Source organism: Oryza brachyantha, chromosome 11 (genome assembly GCF_000231095.2).
Source record: "Oryza brachyantha chromosome 11, ObraRS2, whole genome shotgun sequence".
Classification (NCBI taxonomy): Eukaryota; Viridiplantae; Streptophyta; class Magnoliopsida; order Poales; family Poaceae; genus Oryza; species Oryza brachyantha.
The window spans coordinates 2,096,612-2,113,983 of NC_023173.2; the positions used below are offsets into that span (position 1 = coordinate 2,096,612).

Here is a 17,372-nt window from a genome sequence, read left to right on the forward strand (position 1 = left end):
ACCACAACATAATGAACCCTGTTCCAATTGTACTTGCTTGTAGTAACTAGATATAACAGATGTTCCACAGTGAGTATGCACAGTAATTAGTACTCCCTTCGTCCTTAAAGAAATTATTAGGATTTTTTAAGCTAGACATGGTATAGAAAATTCCACATAATTTAATAGAGAAATTTTATGATTGGTTGAGAAAATAAGTATGTGACAAAATTTTAGGTGTAGACACTGTTATATTTTAGGATAAATTTTAAATGCTAGAAGCAGTTATATTGTACAACCGAGCAAGTAGGAAATAGCAATATTGCTCCAATGTTATTGTTGTTTGAGTAAATTACACTTGTCAGGTGAGCACAATTTAGTACATAAACTTGTAAAATGTTCATTATGGTTCACGAACTTGTCTAGTGTGTGAAACAAGTCCAAAACAACATATTTTTTCGACAATAAATAGTTGAAGATGTTGCAAAACAATAAATTGACAAACATACTCTAAAATGACATGTTATGACAAATTATGTTGATTAGGATGGCACGTGCGCATATTAGGACATGATATGTCATATGTGCAAATAACTTTTATTCATATTATTTATCTTTTTAATTTCCATTGTTGCGTATTTATTTCATACTTCCTTTAAATCTTTATATAATATAATATAATATAATATAATATAAAGTGAACGAGCATGTGCATATGTATATGGCATTATCTTGATATCTAAGCCTATGTGAGATCCTAATCAATATCTAATTTAGTAATACTAGCAAAATACACGTGCTTTGCTATAAAAATATATTACAAAATGATATAGTATTTTTTTCTCAACTATAGTAATATCACTTGTTTGAACCAAATATAGAATATTCCATAATATCAGGAAATACTATGGACTAATTTGTAAAAGAACTGCAGAAAACAATGTCCTTTTGGCTTTGGTCTACATGCACTAGACAAATTTATACGTTGAAATGAGCAATTTTCAAGTTTAAGTACTATATTGCATCCATCTCACAGGTTCATACGCATGTAGCATAATTTACTCTTGTTGTTTTTTTTAGAGGAAAATGCTCAAGAGATAGCTGGTCCAAAATAATGTGAACGACTAACGTTCACGGTAATGAGGCACACGTACAGCACATGCACGTTGAGTGCACCGTTCTCTAGAGACAAGAGTAGGGTCATTAGCTGAGAAATATGAATATATATAGTTGGGCTAACTGATCAGCCAGCCCACAAATGGACACAATTACGCTCTAGCCCATAAAATAATACGTTCACGTTGCGACCCAATCAGTATGGGCCTCACTTTCGTCTCAGTACGTTTCTGGGCCTAGTTAACATGGGCCGTTCATCTGCCACAGCCGCGTTCTGACCTAACATCATATACTCTCTATCCTAAATGATTGACGATGTTATCTTATTTATTTTTTTAAAACAATATGTAAAACTATATATATACATAAAAATATACTTAACAATAAATGAAATGATATAAAAATAAATAATAACTTTATAAATTTTTTGAAAGACGAATAGTCAAATGTGCATAAAAAAGTCAATGATGTCAAACATTTAGGGACGGAGGTAGTATATACAACATCATTAATTCTTTTTCACAAGTCTCTCCCACACATACACGCTTCATTTTCCTTGCTAGGTCTGAATTAATCAATAATACAATGAGAAAAATAACGGTATAAAACCAACCCGAGATTAATTCCTAGCTGCTGCTTGCTTAATTTTGTCATGCATAGTGACTGTGTACACAATCGAGCTAATAATAATAAATTAATAGTAACTAGTGCTGGATAATTCATGCTATGGCTTCCTCACTGTAGTATTGCCTGAGCCAATCTGCTATGATTCTCATCTCCTTCCTCCGGACTTTCTTGAGCCATTCAGGATCTTCCTTGGTGGAGAATCTCAGGTCTACGTGGTGTCCACCTGCACCCAGAATTTTCAATTCCAACACAAGAATGTTTGAAGAAAAAAAACACAAGCAGCTAGGCAGGTCCAAAAGGTTTTCATTGTTGCAGATGAAAAGTTTGAGGAAATGTTTGTGACCACTGACCTTCTGGCTCAACCAGCGCAATGATGCTTTTCGAAATGCTCTTCAGGACTCTGCAGAAGATTGCCAAGAACACAAATTAACAATTGCGCTTAATTGCTCGAGGGCAAAATTAAGATAAATATAAGTCAATATTTGCTCTATTTTTTATTTAATACCATTGATTTTTCAGTTTACGTTTGACCATTCGTCTTATTCAAAAAATTATATAATTACTAATGATTTCGTTGTGATTTTGATTTATTATCAAAGTCACTGTAAGTATGACTTGTAATTTTATATATTTAAAAAAATATTAAATAAGACAAACAGTCACCGTTAAAAAAAAATCAGAGCGAGTATATTTTGCTCCAACTTCAAAAATTACTTACCCGCCAGCGCTCCATGGATCCCGGAGCCCGTTGAAGAAGATGATGTTACTGGCAGATCTCTTCAAAACATTCACAATATCCTGAAACAAAAATCACGAAGATGAGAAATCGACAAACTTTTCCAATCCATTCTAGGCACAAATTAAATCGTATCCCGGCCAGCTCGACGAAATTCACAAACTGAGTCTGATCAGCTCATCGATCCACGTCGCAGCTGCAAAAATGCAAATGAAATTGTCCACTCACGAAGCCGCCGAAGTGGGCCTCGATCCAGTAGGGGCGCGGCGGCAGGCCGGTGTAGGCGCGGCAGCCGGCGAGGACGTCGGTGAAGTTGAAGGGCTCCGGCGGGAAGATGCTGCTGCCGCTGACGCCGTAGCTCATGGTGAGGACCATCTCCGTGCAGGCCTGCCAGTTCCAGCCGGCGAGCATGCCGTAGGGGTCCTCGTCGCCGGCGCCGCCGAAGCAAGCCAGCCCGCCGGTGTGGTTGTAGTAGATCGCCATCGCCTCCTTGATCCGCGCCAGCGTCTCGTTGCCCGACGTCGGCTGGTCGATCGCGCGGCAAATCTAGTTTATCATAAAATGTACACAATAAAAACACTCATCATCAGGAGGCATCTTTCTGTAGTTTCGTGAAAAATGCGAAACGACGTATTTACATATAAATAATAATTTATGAATAAAATTTTTATACAGAAACATGGATTGAAAAATAAGATACCATAAAAATACTCTAAAATTAATTCTAAATTTAAGACTAAAACTTTAAATTTTCACTTATAGGTATACAAGAAGGTATGCGTAGTCATTTAATAGAGACTATAGAATGGTATATTGTTTCAGTATATCCCATTTCAACATTATACCATTTCCTAGCATTTCTATTTAGTTAAATCAAGAAAAAAAAAACACTATGAAATTGACCCATGATCCGGTGCGCTCAATCTCACATGGGGGCCACGCTTGCTTCTCCTAGCGTCCATGAGAGTTTTTTTTTTAATGAGCGAGAAACTTATGTTCACTAGTTTTTTTTTTAATTCTTGAGAAAGTACTTCAAGCTATTATATTTTTTAGTGTAAAATATGTGGTACCTTGAGGTACATTATTTTTTATGTAAAATATGTGGTACCTTGAGGTACATTATACTTTGAGATACCAAAAATTTATACTAAAATTCTTGGTACCTTGAGATATTTTTAAGCACGGTAAAAAAAGCCCTATGTTCAAACCTAGACAAATCGTCTCTTAATTAGGAGTTTTAATAGGATACAATTAAGTTAAGCAAGAAATAAGCATACCTGTCTAACAGGATAGGCAGGGAGGGATGTGAGGAAGGAGGATGGCGTCGGGTAATCCGTCATTGCGACGTAGACAAGTGCATTCTCCAGCAATCCAGGTATCGCATCCACGTTGCCTCTGCGTATATATATAGCTCAATTAATTAAGTAATCACATTTTGACTAATAACTATACTACAAATATTTTCCCATTTCATAGTAATTTTCAGTAATTGAAATTAACGGTCAAAAGCATATTGTTAATTAAATATAAAACTTTATATCAGAATTATCGGTACCAGGTGGTTTCCTATTAGAGATTTGTTTTAGTCTAACGAAAAAAAGTACCTTGAGGTATCGGTTTTGAATTATTTCTGATCGTTGGATCTAGCAGTGTACATCCTACTCAACTAGATCCAATGGTGAGAAACGATTTGGTATTTATCTAAGGTACCGGTATCTCGAGGTACTTTTTGTTAGGCCGGAGCAAATCTTTTTTATTAGTGTCACGTGTAAAAAAGCATTAAAAGTCAAGAGTACAAGATAAACAATAAATACACATGTACAAGCATACGTACTTGCACATATTAAATGTATGGGTGAGTTGAGCCCTCCCTGCGTCGGTAGCGAGTGCTTTGTCCAGCTCACTCCATGAGCTCCGTAGCACATCGTAGCAATGCTGACTTTCACTCTGACACGTACCATATGATGCATAATAGTCAAAGTCTCATTAGCAAATTAATTAAAACGATAGAATATATATTTAGTGTTACATATTTAATTAGTTACTTGAAGGCTATTATTATTATTATTGTTAAGCACCTTGAAGTCATTGGAGATGACGTCGTAGAAGGAGTATGGATCGGATAGGCCGTAGAAGCCAAGAATTGGTGCAGAGGATGCGACGGCGCCCATGACAATGTGTGGGTACTTCATCCTCATCCATGCAGCCAACACTGTTTATTTGCATTTTTCAAACATATTCAAACGAATGATTAATCCAACGTGGTGCAATTTCGGTCGATATATAATATAATGTTAGGAGGGGTTTAATTAAAGACCACACACAATTAATCATCACACTAATTTTCAATGGAAGCTTATATTAAGTTGTATTGAGTTACATGCGCCAAACAAGTTTAATCTAGAAGTTTAAACTAATAAAGAAATTCAGACAATATAATTCATCTATATATGCTTCAAAACTCCCCTCGCGCGAGGGCCCTTTAAGCCTTAAAAGTACAATAAAAGTGAGATACAATTATTGATTTACTTGTGCGTCGGTTCGGATTTAAAAGTGGGACCTCATGCTACAAATCATATTCAATTTAACCCCAAAACTTAAGTTGACAGAGAAAGTTGGAAAATTCACTTATACTCTAACAATTACATGCGTTAATTAGTTTATCCCATCTTAGCAACATAAATCTATGTATAGTGTTCTTCTAATACGATAATAAGTGTATCAGATGAACAGATCGTCCTCGTCCTTAGATTTATCGATAATTACCCCATCTTTTCGCTTCTACTTATACTTATAATCTAAAATTTAAATTTTAAACTTAAAATTTAGAGTTGATTTTATGGTTTTTATCGTATATTGTTTTTTAACCTTGGGTTTTAGATCGCTAAGAACATATATATACAATTTTATTTATAAATTATTTTTTACTTATAAATATGTCATTTGGTTTTGTTTCTCTAAAAAACCAAATAATCACCCCCATTAAGTTGTGGTCACGCTGTTGACAACCTGATGAAGTAACCGGGTCACCTGGTTAATACTTGCTCATTTTTTTTATTTGATTTCATTGTCTTTTGGGTATATATTTGATCATTCAGTTTATTCAAAATTATTTATATTTATTAATTATTTTAAGATTTGATTTATTACTAAAATAATTTCAAGCAGGATAAATAATTTTATATATTTGAAAAAAAACAAATGATCAAAACTCAATAACGTCAAATATAAAAAGCTGAGCACTTAAAAGTCGGAGATCTTTTAGTTTCTTGCATTCTAAACAAGTGTATTCTTTATCAAAAGCTTAGCTTTGATGGATCCAGTCAGTGTCGTGTCAGTTTAACCAACCACTTAGCCTTTTATATTAGCCAATAAATCAAAGTAGGTACTGGTCATTTTCTGTACTACTCCTGAATCCCTGATCAATTAATTGCACAACAGAAAAGCATTGTTAACTAACCCCTTTCAAGCCTCAATTAATAAGCTAGAGCATCTGCAGTTAGTTTAACTTAAAAACAAAAGTACATGTCAAGGTTTCTGTGGTATTCGTATTGTTGCCGTAGTCGACATGTCGGTGCCTCAATGACACCTGCCGTTACCATGAGGATGCCGGTTTCTAGGAGATTATCAAACTTTATATTAAAAAAATAGAGTAATTTACTACAAACTCTGTTTTATAGTGTAAGATATCTGACTTTTTTTTAATTAGAACGTTTGGTCATTCGTATTATTTAAAAATTTAATATAAATATAAAAAAATATCATGTCGTGCTCAAAATTCTTTTGATAATAAAATAAGTCACCGGTAAAATAAATGATATTTCTATAATTTTTTAAATAAGACAAATAGTCAAACATTATAGACAAAAAGTCAAACATCTTACCTTATGAAAAGGATTGAGTATTTTTTTAAAAAGAAAGCATCGAAAGTACTATAATTTTTACCGTAAAATTTGATATTTCCAAATGTTTTATATTTCTAGGTATCAAGTATTTCTCAAAGATGATAAATTGTCCTAAAAATTATAGTCTCTTGTTATTTGTATGGCACCTTGTTTAAGGAACTATTAATCACTGAAAATATAAATGAACAAAAAGTTAGTTAATTAAGCCACTGATGGATGGTAATTAGTGAGCTTACTGCCGCCGTAGGAGCCGCCGAAGACGACGACGGGCGCGGCGTGCGCGGAGAGGTTGGCCTTGAGGCTGAGGATGAGCTCGGCGAAGTCGGCCAGCGCCTGCGTCGTGGTGAGGTATCCGGTGGTGGTGGAGTTGCTGTACGCCGCCGCCGGCATGGAGTCGCCGTAGTACCTGTGCTCGACGAAGACGAGCATGGCGCGGAACCGGGGCGCCGTCTCCCACATGAGCCCCGTGTTGTTGGCGAAGAGCTCGATCTCCCCCTCGTTGCCGGCGTACACGAACACCGGCGCCGCCCGGCCGCCCCAGAACGTGCCGTTCACCAGGTACCTCTGCTGGAACGTGGCGTAGCTCGCCGGCAGCGCGTTGAAGTGGTCCAGCCGCTGCGTGAAGCGCCGCGTCTCGTACTGCACCTGCGGCGGCGGCGGCGGCACGGCGCTGCCGCCGCCGCCCGGCCCCGCCGAGTACCGCCGCAGCATCGGCAGCGTCGGCGGCAGCCTGCGGCGGCCGCCAGCGCCGGTGATCGCGTGGCATGATGATGGGAGGAGGGACGGCAAGGTCAAGAGGAGGAGCGTGAGAATGGCCGGCGCCATGCTGCAGCTGCAGCGAGAGCAAGAGCAATGGTGGATGAGAGATTGGTGGTGCAGCAAAGCAAGGTGATCTATATAATCTAATCTAGCTGGAGATGATCGATCGAGATGATGGGATGAATTGAATTCAAAGGTGAAACTGATCGAAAGATTAAGAGGATTAGTGCATGCATCCATGCATATAGGTAGGTAGATGACTTGCAGGCGAGATTCGCGGGAGGAGATGGCGTGTCAGTTGGAAGAACGATCCATGGACGCGCTGCTGCTGCCGCTTGTTGACCTCTCCCTCCGAAACGAGATCTTTTGACTTAAGTCACACTGACTGACTGATATGTGGGCCTGCGAACGGTCAGGCTCCTCCCTCCCTCCTTGGCCAGGTCTAACGGTGTGACCGTTCACACGGCCATTAATCCGCACAAATAGTTCATATATAAGAAATTTTACATATACAATTTTTAATTTATGTTTGTACATATAAAGCTTATTTTATGTATTAAAAATTTATATATAGAAACAAATTAATTTATAACATGCAAAGTACTCGTAAGGAGTAAGAATTAATATCTACATGAAAATATCATCTTAAAATATATCCACAAATATTGTACATTAAAAGTTTATATATAAAAAAAACATTGTGAAGTTCATATATATAAAGTGTTCTTATGGATTAAATGACAAACCACAAAACTTGTTAGTTTTATTCTTTGAGCACATGGCCCATAAATACAGTCCCCATCATCAAACCGGTTGCTTCGGTCATGTGGCCCATCTAGTAATAATGGGAGAGACGGCCCAATCGTTTATATATATAAGATGCTGTAATATAAAAGTAAAACTATTGATTTATTTACCAAATTTATTATGGAACTGATTTGAGATGGAGCATCACTAAACATAAATATACAGAGCTTATTTGGTTTGCTACCATGCCAAAATGTTGGTAATGCCAAATCATAGGCAGGTTTTCTGGTCATGCCAATATTTTAGCAACATGTCATGTGGGAGTTATTAGCAAATATTGGTCACAGATCAAATTACTATTCAAGGTGTCAATATTTTGTTTAGGCGAATTTTCACTTCAAACTAACATGCCCATAAAGAACATGGAGAGTCATATATAATGGGCTTGGTCCGGATAGGAGTAATGTAAATATTGGGCCGTTTTGTAAGCCCAATAGAAAGCACAGCCCATCTTGTAGACCCTTTCCCAGCATAAAAGAAGGCCACAGAATTGCGAGCCCAGATATCTTCCAAGGTCGCAGTCCTTCTCTCGCATGCTTCCGCCTCCGTTCTATATTATAAGATTTTTTAGGTGTTTAAATTCATTTCATATATCAATATATATATTTTAATATGTGTTTAGATTCATAGACATACAAATAAATCTAACTAACTATAAAAAGTCTTACAACGGTAATATTATTTTGCTGTCATGGTTACCAAAACTGCAGGCATTTGACAGCAAGTTGATAGTATATGACTGTGAGAGGTATAGTTGGTAGTAGCAGTAACATTTATTGGCCAAATTGGAATGAAATGAATTTTGCAGAGATGGGCCGGGGCAGCTGGAATTAGTACCGGACAACTGACAGCTGGTTAACTGCACTATCGTTTAATTGCAATTTGCAAACCACAAGGCTAGTAGATGCATGTATTCTCTCGATCTGTATGTGCCCTGCGATGGCGACACAGCAAATGCTAGCTACTCCACTGAGCAAACAATCTCACCAGCCTCACCCAAGTTTTTTTTTCCTAAGTGTATACAGTCAATTATCCGTCTTTTCCTATTTCTTCAGTTTAGGCTTTTAGATATAACTGATCGGTGGAGGTAACTTTGTTAAATAGGTTATGAAAAAGCAATGATCTAGGATATAAGTGAGGTAGCCTCGTACCTTAATGACTAGCTTTTAGGATGAGAAAAGTCCTTTACGATCCTACAGTTGGTATCAGAGTCTAACGAGTTTAACATCTCTCTGATCCAATAAACACAGTGTGTGAAGGCCTGATGGACCCATAGATACCTGCGAGGCCCATATATGGTGAAGAGCTGAGGGATCGCCGGCGGGCCATGGCCACGAGATCGAAGCTACTAGCTCCATCTCTATATTCGATATGTTTTCTGACGAGCAGTACGTGACAGTTCCTTTCCAACGCAGCCTATCTCTGCACTGTCCGACTTCTCGATTATTATTGTACGACCTGCAAGTTCTTTATAAAGTCATATCTTAGTTGATATTAAAGAGACGACCACTACGATACGAGTAATTAACTACTCCATCTCTCTGTCTGTTCGATGGGCACTGTCAAAAGTGTGACACTGTGACAGTTTCATTCCAACTCACCCTACCATCTTCAGAGCAGCAAATAAACAACATCTGCAAGTGCTAACAAGAATGGATTATATTCACAGAAATGTGTCAGCAGAACAGCGTAAGCGCACGTCGACATTTCACCGGCTACTCATGTACCTAATCACCATCCATGTTGTTATCTGACGATGACCGGGAAGAAGCTGCAGAGAAGAAGATTGCCATCAGATCAAGAACTACTTAAACAATCGATTCTCCCTGAAAATTGTGCAAATTCCTAGCAGATGCAGATATAATTAACCCACAGTTCACACGACAATCACGTACGTGTGTTCAGTATAGCTACTGTTTCTTTTTTTCGATTGACTAATATCGACTCAAGTACATGCAGTTGGTTCATGAACTAATTCCCAGTATTTTATAGTCGAGTTAGGCCACGAAAAAGCGACAGTTCAGTGTACTTCAGTTTCCAATATATATAATGATATAAACATAGGGCTGCCGGCCACATGGGAAATTCAGAATCAACGGAGGTTGTCGATCGATCCCAGAGAGTGTACATGTATGCTACAACTACTGATCAGAATCACAATATATATTGCCAAGAATTCTATCTGAAGAAGCTACAGGGAGCAGCGAACTGACAGAACGAGGGCCTGATTGTGTCGTCCATCCTGCAGTGTACTATTTTTTTCGGCTGTTTCTGCGAAGTGTCTGTGACGACCGAGCCAACTGAAATTCGTGGTATCTGGCTGCTGCTTCACGACGAAAAGCTACAGGGGCCCGACGATGATTGATCTGAAACTGATCCGAGTCTGATCAGCAGATGATGACAAGATCACTGCAGTACAGTTGGTACTGTACAGTACAAGATCCACATTTGGTTAAAATTAATTAGTGACCGGGAGAGCCAGCAACATTAAGAAACACCAGGGGGCCTAGCTTCTAGCCAGCTCCACGAGGTGGTGGACTAGGCAGTCTGAGTTCGAAGCCCTACTTCTACCTATTTAATTGATATTAGGTCATTCTCTAATATATGAGGTTTTTGAGAGCCAACAACATGGTCGAGCCTAAGTGATTAGTAGTGTTTTTCAGTGATCAACTATTTTTCCTTAGCGGTTTGCATTGCTGGATCCATCGCTGTTAGTAAGCAAATTATTATCTCGGATTATCTTCTTGATCATAAAGATAAATTAAATATTCGAAGTAACAAAATTAAAAAATAACATAAACGAGCGTTCCAAGTAGCAGAGAGCGTGTAGCAAATAATCCGATGAGTAAATTGAAAAGAACAGGGTTCATCCAAGCTTTCAAATGCTAAATGTGTATTGAAATCGGCCTGGCTTGGTCCTTACGGTTTAAATCCTAAATTCGGTAATAGAAAATGTAGAATAACTTGAAATATATACTACAATATATATAAATTACACGATAACATATATACGCAAGCGTGGTAATTAATGTGGAGAAATACGTATATACGCGTGTATATAGCTAGGTCAACCTTTGCATGTGTATTCACGTGCCAACGGCACGTATGATCGAGCATGCATATGGTGCCTAGCTTGCATGTTGGTGTTGTCTGCTGAGGAGACACCACAGGTCACAGGATAATCGTCCATGATTTGCTCCATCATATGTGTGTGTGCATTTATTTGCATGTACACACATCATGATAAATCAATTGTGTCTACCTAGCTAATTAACTAATTATTAGTTCTTTCCTAGACTTCTATGGCATGCCCCGCTACTAGCTGCAATATGATTCCCTGGCTCTATATCTTAATTAGTTTGGGAGAATTAACAATATTTAATATTAGGTTGACAATGATGTTCACAATTTGGAGTTCATAACTATCTGTCCATCTTTTCTGCTTTTGCTTATGCTTATAGGACACAATTTAAATTTAAAGAAGATTTTGAGGTTTATTTATCGTAGTTTATGTTTCAGCATTGATTTTTAGATAACTAAAAACATAGATATAAAAGTTTTATTTATAAATTATTTTTTATTTACAAATATGTCATTTGAATTTTCCGTATAAAAAAATCAAACAATCGTCCCTTATATATAAACGTGAAATCAAACTAGAGTGCAATTAATCGAGCGGCCGGCAGGTGGAATGAATTAACGCGTTATATATCCGACCGATTCATTTGTGTGACAACCAGCCAAGTTGCAAACTAAATGTAGGACTAACCAGGACTAGATCGAGAGATGTTGCAGCTGCAGAGACCATGCATTCAACCTCTCGAATCTGAGCTAACCACAATCAATTTTCCTTGCTTCGTACTTGCCAACCTTAGAACATGTTTAACGATAGAGCCCATTGTCAGCTCTATTTAAAGTCATGTCAGCAACAAGAGTCTATTTTATAATGATACGTACACAGGTAAAGTTAAATGTGGTTTCTTCGTTAATGCAATAAAATATTTTTTATTACGCTAGTTTCGTTTTTATACTTCATGCAAGAAAATTTCCTTTAATAAATGCAAAGAGTCGACTCTAAGCCGTTGCCATGTATGATAACAAACTTTTCTCTCTCCTACCCTCTCTTTCTTCCACATCACCAAATTTGTTTATGTTGCGATTGAGAGTGTCAGCTAATAAACATTTTGTATGTGCCCTTAGCATACGTAAGCAGTCCTCGTTGGCCCTTTCTAAACTACTTTCTTTGATATCCGTTAATACATTTTTAAACTGCTAAATGATATATTTTATATGAAAAACTTCTAGACATAAGTGCATTTAAAAAATCAAATAAATCAATTTTCAACCCTATAATATTTAGTTCTCGATTAATCATATGCTAATTATATTTTCTCATTTTAAGGACTAACCGGCTAGGTATAACCTCTGAAATGAACGTGCCCGTTGTCACAGCTGTAATTTTTGTTCTTGCATTTTTCTCTCTTGATCAGTTCAGGATGAAGGATTTGATCACGTCGAACATGCATGCTCACTGTTTCAGCACAAAAAATTTTAGGGGGGCAGAAATTAAACTCCCCCCCCCCCAAAAAAAATATTTATAATTCGGAACCACTTTTGGGTTGAATTTAAAGACACCATTTTTTTGGCCGGTAAAACGATGCAAAGCAAAGCAACGAAACAAACAGGAACCAGTGGATATATATACGAGGGTATTTATTTTCGATACCCAAACAAATTAAATACGGGTACTGCAGAACGTGCAGTGTACTTAGTTTTAGATTTCACAGTGCATGCATGTAAACAACGGCGCATCTCTTTCAATAAGTCCATAAATGCAATCCTACCACTAGCCGTTGGGGTAATTGCACCACCCATTACTACCGATCTGATCCACTCTTTCCATCCACTAGCACACAGGAAATTAACTGAAATAACGATCAAACTAAATTGAAAGGCCAAAATGTTCATCGAAGTTACAAAACTAGACCAAAATATATCAATCGTCGGAGTTACAAAATAACATATATTGTATATATAATAATTAAACGATGGTTAAGTCAAACCTTTAGAATTTTCAGATGTGCCAAACTGAAACGGTATAAAACTGAGTAAATAAGAGAAGTCTAAAAAAACGCTAAAAAAAACCGGCACGAGGACATGCGCATGCTTCTTATTTTGTCACCATGTTTTTCCTTTTTATAAGTTTATATACCAAAAGATTATATGTTTGATTCTTATTCTGAATTGTTGTACAATAGTACCTATTACGATATCACAAAGTTTATGTATTCAAAAAATAATTACTCCATATGTTTCAAAATAACTTTATTTTTCACTCATCTCATACATACTAATAAAAAAAATAGAATCTCACCTCATCAAATCCGAATGTAAAATTTTTCTAATCTAATTTCAATGTATATGTTCCTAATTTGAGTTTGTCAAATAAAATAATTCCTTAAAGATGAACTTAATTTATGACAAATTAAATAAAAGAGGATAAAAATGATGTTATTCTGAAACATATGGTGTATATGATTTTTTAAAACACCGTTTCACGGTAAACTGGAGCCAACACGAAGGTGTACGAACATTCTCCCATGAGCTTTTTAACATCCTGATAAAGTACCATATTTTCAGTGTAAAAATTTAATATCTTAATATATAAATGTACTTTTTAAGTATTGTAAAAAAGTCCTCCCATCAGACCCATCTAAGGACTAAATTAGACACAGAAAATTTTTTAAAAAAAACCTTAGATATTAAGAAAAAAACTAATATTAAAAATGAGCCTTCGAACCTAGATTTACTAGCCTGGTGTTTCTGCCATTTTCCTACAAGCTTGCTGGGCCTTCTCCTGCCAGCATCTATCTGAGTTGATATATACATCGTGATCTATCCATCTCTGCCAATATATATTTACTGCCGTCACCAACCAGCTGCAGGTAGCCGAATGGATGATACAGTAATGAGCAATACTTCCACTGTCTGTGTGTACTCGATCGATCACTCGTCAGGCCGTTCCAGTACACACAACAGCGGACAAAAGTACAAAAACGTTTGGTAGGCACCACGCATGCATGCATGAGCAACCGTATGCTGGCACAACATGACAACGACAATTACAGTGATCCTTTGCACAGTAACACAGCTCGATTCTCTCAAATTTCTGCCTAGCTAGTTTGGATTTGGGGCGCCTATTCTCTGCAGTATTGCTTAGTGACGACTACATGGGTTCACCTATCGGTGAGTAGTACTATAGGAGGATCTCAGATGTTAAATTTGAGCCATAAATTTTGTAGCTTATACAAAGCTCCTTCAAAACACATAAATCTTATACGATTTTGACAGGAACTAGTACATTTTATCTAAAAATTTCAGTGAAATTCCTAATATGCCCATGGAGTTCATACTAACGTGGACAAAAATCACCGTCAAACCTACTAATTACCAAAAAGATTGGTAGGGCAAGGGCAAGAATTGGATTCCAACCAAACCAGACAGTCTGTTATCGCATTCCGTAAGTTAGCAAAACCACACCAACAAAAATAAACCGCACTGTTGTTTCTACGACATCAATTCAAAAGCGTTCACCACAAAAAAAAAAGGAAATTCCGAGCAAATAAACAAGTTTATGCAATTATGTTGGGTTGCAAACAGCATCCAACTCTGAACTCTGAATTCTGAATTCTGAAGAGGTTTTCAGGTACAGAGTAGATAAATAGAGGCACATGAGGCACGGCCCCATCCCCCATGTTCTTCTTCGCTTTCATCTCTCATCACTCTCTCTCTCTACGTACACATGCTAATCTCAAGCTCAAGCTAGCTGCCTAGCTCAGCCACAGTGGTAGGCTAGCTAAGCTAGCTCGATCCGATCGATGGGCAAGAAGGGCCTCGCCTCCGTCTTCTCCAGGCTCGTCGTCGGCGAGGCTGTCGGTGCTGCCACCGCCTCGCCGTCGCCGTCGCCGTCCCCGGCGCCGTGGTCGTGGCCGTCCTGCGGGAGCAACCCCCGAACCGTCTCCTCCCGCCACGACGACGGCGATCACCAGGCGTCGTGTAGTGATGCTGGTGCGGCTGCGGCAGTCGCCAGGTCGCGGCGGAGGATGGCTGCTGGGGAGATGTACAAGACGGTCAACTCGGTGTACTTCGACTACGCTGACGCCGACGGCTACTCCTGCTTCGACGACGAGGAGGGAGCGGTGGACGACGACGACGATGACAGCTTCTCCACGACGACCGCGTCGGAGGAGTGGTCGGAGGCGGTCATCCGCAGCCTCGGCCGGACGTCCACCGACCGCTTCTTCTTCGACCCGGGCCCGCCGACGACCAACTCCATCCTGGCCGTCGCCGCCGCGGCGTCGGAGGCGAAGATGTTCATGGCGTCGTCAGCGGCGCCGCCTCCACTGCTGGCGTCGTTGTCGACGTGCCAGTGCCACAACGACGTCGGCGGCGAGAAGGAGAAGCTGCCGGAGCCTCCGGCGTCGCTGGTGGAGGAGAGCGTGGCGGTGGCGGTGGAGTCGGATGACCCGTACCACGACTTCCGGTCGTCCATGGAGGAGATGGTGGCGGCGCACGGGCTGCGCGGCTGGGACGCCCTGGAGGAGCTGCTCGTCTGGTACCTCCGCGTCAACGGCAAGCACAACCACGCCCTCATCGTCAGCGCCTTCGTCGACCTGCTCATCAGCCTCGCCGCCGCCGCCGCAACAACCACCACGAGCAGCGGCCGCAGCACGGCGAGCACCAGCACCGCCTGCGACGTCACCACCACCACAAGTCCAACCTCCGCAACAACAACAACAACAACGGAGCCATGCCGATGCGGTGGTGGATCATCTGGTGCTTCCTCTGATGATCTGGAGGAAGAAGAAGAGGAGAAGAAGGCAAGTGGTGATCTCAGTAGGAGCAGAAGCAGGAGCAGCATAGCACCAAGTACACTTGCTGCTGCTTAATTAGTTCTTGATTAATTCTCTTAATTTGATCGATCCTAGTGATTAATCCAGCAGATTACCTGGAATTAGATCCGGAAAATGTATTCTTTTTTTGGATTTTTTTTCGTTTTTTAGTCTGTTTTTTGTATTTTCTTATTGGTATTATATATTTACAAGCTGGTGCACATATATAGGTTGGAGGGATCCAATGTACCATAGTATTAGTATATTAATTGGGGGGCTCCATACTGTATTATGAAAATGAGATAGGTTTGACTCTTCAATTCAACGGTCGCTAATTAACTTAAGAAGCAATTCATCATGACATGCTTTTTTTTTTTGCAAACATTGTACAATAATTGCTCATCTGATGCCCTGATTCATTGCCCTGCCTGTTTTTACTTTGGTGCAAATTAAACTTGCCATTAAACTTGCAATATTGCACACAATGCTTGCATGCATCCGTGAGAAACTGCTCAGTACAACCAGTGAATTGTTTGCATGTTTTTATAGCAAACAACTGTGAACAATATTGTACAAAAAATGGCCACTTAATTATTCTCAGCATCTAGAACAAAAGATATGAAATGTCTTGCATATCTATACACACACCATCATCATGCGGGGGCATTCTAATCGGATCATGCGTGCTATTGTTCTCAAACTACTATCTACTCTATTCGTCTCTGTAAAGACTTGATTTTTATCCCCTTTATTTGTTTTACAGAGAATTCAACTCATACGCAATCATGTAAAAAGGATATTAACTGTAGTCTTTTTACCTTGTTACAATATTAGTACTGTTTGATTAACAAACTTGTTCTAAGTTATTTGTTTGATTTGAAGTACAAGCGACATTTAATTCATTCCTATACCCAATTGTTCTATATAATATATATGCAATCATCCGTACAAAATGACCCCTAACTGGATCAAGTACTCTCTCTGTCCCAAAACAAATCAATTTTCATATAATTTTTGACTATTCGTCTTATTCAAGAATTTTTTTTATGATTAATATTTTTATTTTTATTAGATGATAAAACATACTTTATGTATGACTATTCTTTTTAAAAAATTGAAACTTTTTTAAATAAAACGGATAAATAAGTTGATTTTTTTTTCAGGGACGGAGGAAGTAACAAACTAGTGTTAGACCAGTGAACTACCAAACACCGATTCCCCCCCCCCCCCCCCCCCCCCCCAAATTTATCAATTTCTAGTCGTAATTTCTTCAACATATTTTGTCGCGGCATGCATATATACATACACACACTAGCGTAGTACTTAGTAGTACTTAAGTAGTACTACTGATGATGCTGTGGTAGCTTCAACTGGACACAAAGTAGCCCATTATCCCGCGGTGATTACGCGAGTAATGACATGGAGATGGAGCACTTAAACTTAATTAATTAGACAGCCGACCGGCTAGCTTGCAATAGTAGCCATCTGTTAGATGCTGATTTAGAGTAGTTTTATAGTTATATACTCTTTCTATCATTTTATATCAGTTTA

The 17,372-nt window shown here is 38.8% G+C and overlaps 2 protein-coding genes across 2 annotated transcripts; one reads left to right on the plus strand and one right to left on the minus strand.

Annotated features, from left to right (window-relative positions):
- Nucleotides 1-1,560: 1,560 nt before the first annotated feature.
- LOC102711748 (lysosomal Pro-X carboxypeptidase-like) lies at nucleotides 1,561-7,496 on the minus strand. Its single transcript, XM_006663163.3, has 8 exons — nucleotides 6,600-7,496; nucleotides 4,537-4,670; nucleotides 4,293-4,405; nucleotides 3,736-3,853; nucleotides 2,687-3,004; nucleotides 2,441-2,520; nucleotides 2,073-2,122; nucleotides 1,561-1,945 (listed from the first exon to the last, which is right to left on the minus strand). The coding sequence occupies exons 1-8, from the start codon at nucleotides 7,360-7,362 to the stop codon at nucleotides 1,815-1,817; spliced, it is 1,707 nt and encodes a 568-aa protein (XP_006663226.2). The 5' UTR covers nucleotides 7,363-7,496; the 3' UTR covers nucleotides 1,561-1,814.
- Nucleotides 7,497-14,677: 7,181 nt separating this feature from the next.
- On the plus strand, nucleotides 14,678-16,173 carry LOC102712028 (transcription repressor OFP13-like). The gene has a single exon (XM_040528991.1). It carries the CDS (start codon nucleotides 14,808-14,810, stop codon nucleotides 15,876-15,878), a length of 1,071 nt encoding a protein of 356 aa, XP_040384925.1. The 5' UTR covers nucleotides 14,678-14,807; the 3' UTR covers nucleotides 15,879-16,173.
- Nucleotides 16,174-17,372: the final 1,199 nt, after the last annotated feature.

What these genes read in the sequence shown, in the direction of transcription:
- LOC102712028 (XM_040528991.1), top strand. Translation starts at nt 14,808, where the DNA reads ATGGGCAAGAAGGGCCTCGCCTCCGTCTTCTCCAGGCTCGTCGTCGGC.
- LOC102711748 (XM_006663163.3), bottom strand. Translation starts at nt 7,362, where the DNA reads ATGGATGCATGCACTAATCCTCTTAATCTTTCGATCAGTTTCACCTTT. An exon ending in CATACATTTAATATGTGCAA is followed by an intron (nt 3,854 to 4,292) that starts GTACGTATGCTT and finishes ATATATACGCAG; the next exon opens with AGGCAACGTGGATGCGATAC. An exon ending in GATCCATGGAGCGCTGGCGG is followed by an intron (nt 2,123 to 2,440) that starts GTAAGTAATTTT and finishes AATCTTCTGCAG; the next exon opens with AGTCCTGAAGAGCATTTCGA.